Source organism: Halyomorpha halys, unplaced genomic scaffold (genome assembly GCF_000696795.3).
Source record: "Halyomorpha halys isolate HHAL.00 unplaced genomic scaffold, Hhal_1.1 Scaffold557.1, whole genome shotgun sequence".
Taxonomy (NCBI): domain Eukaryota; kingdom Metazoa; phylum Arthropoda; class Insecta; order Hemiptera; family Pentatomidae; genus Halyomorpha; species Halyomorpha halys.
This window is the reverse complement of record NW_027107650.1, coordinates 91,173-97,964: the sequence shown is the minus strand read 5'-3', so window position 1 is coordinate 97,964 and position 6,792 is coordinate 91,173. Positions and strand designations below refer to the sequence as shown.

The following is a 6,792-nucleotide window of genomic DNA, read 5'->3' as shown; positions in this document are numbered from 1 at the left end:
TCTCACCCCAATTTTTGATAACTTTGATGAAAACTATGTATAATTAATAGTCAAAATTGATGAGTCTGCCAAGTATAGCTAGGGGGGATACAAAATAGCGGTTGTTTCAAAGCGGTACAAAAAATAATTTTTCATTCGGAGCTCTATATCTTAAAAAGTAGGAACAACACAAGAACACCTAAGAAAACGTCATTTAAAGAAGAGGAAATTTGCTAAAATGTGAGCCCTAATAGAGTTATTTACATTAAATCGTTTTCGAGATATAGCTTTTTAAAAAGCAACATCTCATAGAAATGTTATATGGGACGTACTGAAAGATCAGTTAGTGAATTTATTTTGAAAAATTTATATTTCAAAAACCATTTTTTGTACAGATGTCCATTACCACTCAAATTAAATCTAGTTTAATGAGGTATAAAGTAGTTTATGACGTTTATCTTCGTAGGAGTAATAGTTTACATGAAATTTGCTAAAATAAATTGATTTAGAGTTGTTCGGACAAATTTTCATTTGCCAAATTTATATTCATATGTGATAAGTGTCATAAACTACTTTTATAGAACGTTTATTTCGAGTGTCGGCAGACATATGTGTGTCTTACGGATCTAGAGATATATTTTTAAAAAATCCAACATTTTATACTAACAACTAGAAATTAACATTTTGTGAGTTTATTTTGTCAAATATCATAAAAAATACTACTCCTACATAGATAAACATAATTAACTATTTTGTAATAGATTTAACTAGCTTTAATTTGAGCGCTGGCAGACATCTGTACGTCCAATAGTTTCTGAAATGAAGTTTTTCATAAATCCAACTTATTGTCCGAACAACTATAAATCAATTTATTTTAGCAAATATCGTGAAAACTACTATTCCTACGAAGGTAAAGGTCAATAACTTCATTATAGTCTATTAAACTAGCTTTAATTTGATTGCTAATAGACATCTGTACGTCATATCGTTCCTGAGATATAGATTTCTCAAAATAAATTAACTAACTACTAATCTTTCAGTAGATTTTTAAGAATTTTTGCTTTTTAAAAAGCTATATCTCGAGAACTATTGGACGTGAATAGCTCTTTTAGGGTTAATATTTCAGCAAATTTACTCTTCTTTAAATAATGTTCTCTTAGATTTTCTAGTGTTATCGGTAGTTTTTAAGATATAGAGCTCCGAATGAAAAATTAAGGTTTTGAAACAGCCGCCATTTGTTAATCCCCCTACCTATACTTGGCAGACTCATCAATTTTGACTAGTAATTATACATAGTTTTCAACAAAGTAATCAAAAATTGGGGTGAGATAACTGCCTTTTTTTTCTTCCCGGCTCTTGTACTATAAGGGCAGAATCTCAATTTTGTTCTGATAACACAACTTTTCTTCTTAACAATAGACACATCTCCTAATCTATTGGTCTTACAGCAAAATTAAAACATCCGTTGGCAAAGTTGTCAAATTTGCGTGATACACGATATCTGATATAAATTAATTTTTAATATGGTTACAATGATTGACTTTTAAGAAAAAAAAATATAAATGCGAATTTTTTTTAATTTAATCTGACGGGAATAAATTTTCTAACCTGAGCTTTGCAAATTGCACTAAAACTTTTCCTCTTAGCAACCTTCTAACAGGTATACTAAATTTTCTTGCCTTTCAATATGTATTGTAATATAAAAAAAACATGGATAAAGAAAGAAAGGGGGCATGTGCTGTGATGAAAAACAGATCCTGCCTAAAATTAAAAAAACAGTCTGGCAAATTTAGTTGTAATTTTGAAACGTTAGAATTTGGATAAAAAACATAATTTACTGTGAGAATATTGAAAATTTGACAAGTGTTCAAGTTTTATTAAAGCTGCCTCTACATATTTGCCAAACTATGGCGAATTCGCGCATGCCCAAGTATTTGGATGTTATTCGGAATGGCTGGTAAAAGTTGGTCTGAATTTTTGGTCCACTCATTGAGTATTGGTTTTTGGGCACAAATCAAAGGCTAAATCCAAAATGTTTATGCTCAGTTAGAATTGCTTTAGAACTGCCTACAGATTAATATTTATACTCTCCGTATTTTAAATAAATTAATTAAAGAATATCCCTAGCCTTCAGGATCAATAATTAACTTTAGTTTAAGATAGTCTATTTTAAAATTATATCAATTGGGCATAAATATGCTGTTACAAATCTTGGCAATAAATCGATTTATTTTCGATTTAACATAATAAAAGTTACATACATTAAGACATTATATTCTGGATTTTCTTTTTAGGAAGTTTAATAAATTAATTTCTATAGATTTTTGAGGTTAAAAAAAGTTCCAAAGATGAATATAAACTACTTTATATTTATAAAAATATATAGAAATGAAAACATTTTATGTGTGGAAAATTAAATCAACAATCTGATAAAAATTCAAGAAGGAAAGTTGAATTTACAGGTTCAGTAGTACAATTCATATGAATTTAAATCGTCAGCCGTCTACTTACTAGATATGTATATTAGTGTAATTTTTAAAAATAATTTTCTTTTATTAAGTAAAATATAAATAGATTTTTAATAATTGTCACATGTTAGATAAATTTTTTTTTAAATTACAAAGGGAGTACCCCCTGTTTTACAAATTAAACAACTCATTTAATTGTACTAGTTTCTCAAATTGTATAACTGTAATTTACATGTATTCTGTAGTTCAGATTGTATTTTTTTTTTTCAATATAGTGTAAATAGGTAAAAAAAGATAAATTTCTAATCTTTATTTCAGTATTTTGCAAATAAACATTTTTTTTTTTTTTTTTTTTCGAAAAATGCGTCCTTCATTAATTAAACTCAATTTTTATTCATTATTCCATCTTTTATGTAAAATACAATATTACACAGTGATCATACGTAAAATAAAATACTATACGGCGATTACTAAAAACGTTTTTATATAATACAGAGAAATTAACTTAATAAAAGAAGCAATATACATATAACAAAAACTAACTTGAAAACAACAATGAATTGAACTAATATTAAAAACTAAACAATTATTTGAACAAATATTAAATGTTAAGTTCAATAAGAGGTAATAAAGGAAATATATATACAGTTCCTAATGTAAATATTTCATAGTCGATAAAATAGCAGAATTTAAAATTTGGAAGTGTTTCATTAATGACCGAAACGTAATTTGAATAAATAATAATAATAAAAAAAGATAGTTTAACGTTTATTATTGTATTATGTTAATCTATAATGTTAAAAGTATATACTAGCAATTAATAAAGTAATGTGGAATATAGACTTATTTAAAAAGTTTTAAAAGGACATCTTTAAATGCCTGGAGAAATGGAACGGGGGTAGGGCGAAACTGAGCCGGGAGAATGCGCTGCGATCGCCTGTTACGACTCAATACAGGTGAGTGATGTGAGCCTGCGGAGTCGTAGTTAGGTTAAAAACATGTGGTCATTCAACTTAGTGTCTTAAATTGATTCATGTATAAAAATTGTACATATCTACTCACCAATATTTACAAAACGATGTCGAAGAAGTGCAAAGTAGAAATGGTAAAACACGTAACCAACTTATCGAACCAGAACTTGACTGCAGCCGGATCTATAGACGTTTTACAACACTCCATAAACACGAAATCAGATATCTCCTCAATAAATAGCGGTTCGAGTGATGTATCCATGCTGGATACACTGAGCAGGCTCGAAACGCCTATTAAATCGGAAAATGACAAAAAGGAATACTCAGTGATAAGGTTAGCAAATGGCCTCACTGCTCTTCTAATATCGGATGTTTCAAATATTATAGAACTATCTGATGGAATGGATACATCAGAGGACAGTGAAAGTGATCTTTCTGAAACTGAGTCTATGGCAAGTGGTGGTTCAGAATCTAGTAGTAAGGGATCTGAAAATGAGAGGCATCTAGCGAAGAAAGAAGAAAAACTTGCAGCTTGTTCACTAACAGTAGGAGTTGGAAGTTTTAGCGACCCAAATGATATACCTGGCCTTGCACATTTTCTAGAACACATGGTATTTATGGGAAGTAAGAAATTTCCTAAAGAAAACGAGTTCGATTCCTTTATCAAAAAGCATGGTGGCTCTGACAACGCCTCCACAGAATGTGAGTACACTACTTACTATTTTGAGTGCCAAGATAAATTCATGCCAAAAGCACTTGATATATTTTCTCAGTTTTTTATATCGCCTCTCATGAAACGAGAGGCTATGACCCGTGAAAGAGAAGCGGTTGAATCAGAATTTACCATTGCCTTACCCTCTGATGTATATAGAAGGCAACAAATGCTATCGAGCACAGCTTCTCCCAATAATCCGGGAGGTAAATTTGTCTGGGGTAATCTTAAAACCCTTCGCGATGATGTGACCGATGATTACCTTTATGAATCAGTGCACAAATTTCGTGAAAAGCACTATTCAGCGCACAGAATGACCTTGGCGATTCAGGCTAGAGTGACAATAGAAACATTGGAAAAGTGGGTTGTCAAATACTTTTCTGACATTCCGTCTAATAATTTTGATCCTATAAAACCGACAGAACCTCATGAAAATTTATTCGACAAGAATAAGTTCAATCAGATGTATTTTATCGAAAGTGTTAATGATAATATTTTGTTAGAATTGAACTGGCATCTGCCACCGACTAAAAGTTTATATAAATACAAACCTGCTAATGTATTATCATGGGTGATCGGGCACGAAGGAAAGGGCAGTTTGATTTCGTACTTGAGAAACAAATTGTGGGCTTTGGGGCTGTCTGCAGGGCATAACGAGGATGGCCTAGCTGACAATACCATTTATTCAATATTTACAATTAGTATAATTCTAACAGAAAATGGTTTAAAAAATTTGGAGAAGGTGCTAGATGCAACTTTTAGCTATATAAAGATGACACAAAATCATGGCCCAGATGAGAGAGCGTTTTTAGAATTACAAAAAATAGCTGCTATAGACTTCAAGTATGACGAGGAAACTCCTGCTATTGACAATGTAGAATTTTTGTCGGATAACATGCAGCATTATCCTCCACAAGATTACATCAGAGGAGGGGAACTTTTCTTCGAATTCGAACCAACCTTGATAAACAATTTCCTGAACCAACTTACCCCATCTAATGTCAATGTTGTACTATCGAAGAAAATTCACAATCCTGAAATTATTCTTGATCAAACAGAACCCTGGTTCAAAACTCGATATTGCAGAAAAGATATACCAACGCATTGGATTCAGAATTGGCAAAATATAGAACAATATCCTCAATTTACTTTTCCCGCTCCAAATGAATATATTACTTCAGATTTTACAATTTTACATCAAAACACTGAGGGTCCTATTTATCCGGAAAAAATTTTCTCATCTGATCAATTAGATATTTGGTTTAAACCTGATACAAAATTTAAGCTCCCACTAGGATTCATTGGTTTCCAAATAGTAAATAAGAATGTATTTGAATCAACATTAGAAAATACACTTTTATCTATGTATACAACGCTACTAAATCACCTTTTAGTAGAAGAGCTATATCCTGCAAACATGGCACTTCTTGAATATAGTGTGTCCACGGTTGACAGAGCTTTTGTAGTGGAAGTATACGGTTTCAATGAAAAATTGGACATACTATTAAAAAAGATAGCTAAACATATAAAATCTTTTAATGAAAACATAACTGAAGACCTTTTACAGGCATTTATAGAAACTAATAAAAAATCTCATTATAACAATAATCTTAAAATTTCAAACCTCGCAAGAGAAGTGAGAATGAGCATCATTCTAGACAGGTTTTTTACTTCTGTAGACAAATATAACACCCTACCTTTGATCAACTTGGATCTCGTGAAAGAATTTAGCGATAATTTTTTTAAGAATGTGCACATACAATGTTTAGTTCAGGGCAACATATTAAAAGATAAAGCTTTAGAAATTTGTCAGACTTTTGTTAGTCAATTGGAAACGGGGATTTTGCCAGTTGAAATAAGGCCTAAAATACTCGTGTATGAGTTACCGAATACTGAAAAGTGTTGTCGACTGATGTCTTTCAACATGAGGGATTCCAACTGTATAACTACTAATTATTACCAAATGGGTCCAGGAGGTGTGAGAGAGTACTGTGTGATAGATCTCCTCATGATGCTGATGGAAGAACCACTCTTTGACCGGCTGAGGACTCAAGAACAACTCGGGTATGACGTGAGCGGTACAATTAGAGAATCTTATGGAATTTTAGGATTTTCTATTACGGTAGTTTCACAAATTTACAAACATTCAGTCGATCATGTAGAAGAGAGGATATCTGCTTTCCTTATTAATTTCCTAGAATCTCTTATAAAAATGCCAAGAAATGAATTTGATGAAGTCGTACAGGCTCTTATAAACATAAAGAAATGTTGCGATTTGCATATAAAAGAGGAAATAAAAAGAAATTGGGCCGAGATAAAGTGCTTCGAGTATGCATTCGATCGGCTGGAAAGAGAGATCAGACTCCTATCGATACTCGAACCGGAAGATGTAATTTCCTTTCTTAAAACTAGAATCGATGGAAGTAATCCCAATCATAAGAAGCTCACGATCCAAGTGGTGGGTTACGACAGCAAAATGGAGGAAGATAATGAACTGGAAGATAACAACCAAGCCAGCCTGCCTTCTAATTTGTCCTACAATATTATAAAAGAAGCCCCCAATAAGGAAGAGAGTTACTTCATAAAAGATATTCACGATTTTAAGTCTCAAATGTCTCTTTATCCTGAAAGTAAAGTTTTTAAATTATAAATGTTTTTTTTT

The 6,792-nt window shown here is 31.5% G+C and overlaps 2 protein-coding genes across 5 annotated transcripts in view; one reads left to right on the top strand and one right to left on the bottom strand.

Moving 5' to 3' along the window:
- The window catches only part of LOC106684213 (protein sickie), a gene marked incomplete at its 5' end in the record, with an annotated part of 168,758 nt that overhangs the window by 89,692 nt on the left and 72,274 nt on the right, over positions 1-6,792 (bottom strand).
- On the top strand, positions 3,390-6,781 carry Nrd1 (Nardilysin). The gene has a single exon (XM_014426161.3). It carries the CDS (start codon positions 3,481-3,483, stop codon positions 6,778-6,780), a length of 3,300 nt encoding a protein of 1,099 aa, XP_014281647.1. The 5' UTR covers positions 3,390-3,480; the 3' UTR covers position 6,781.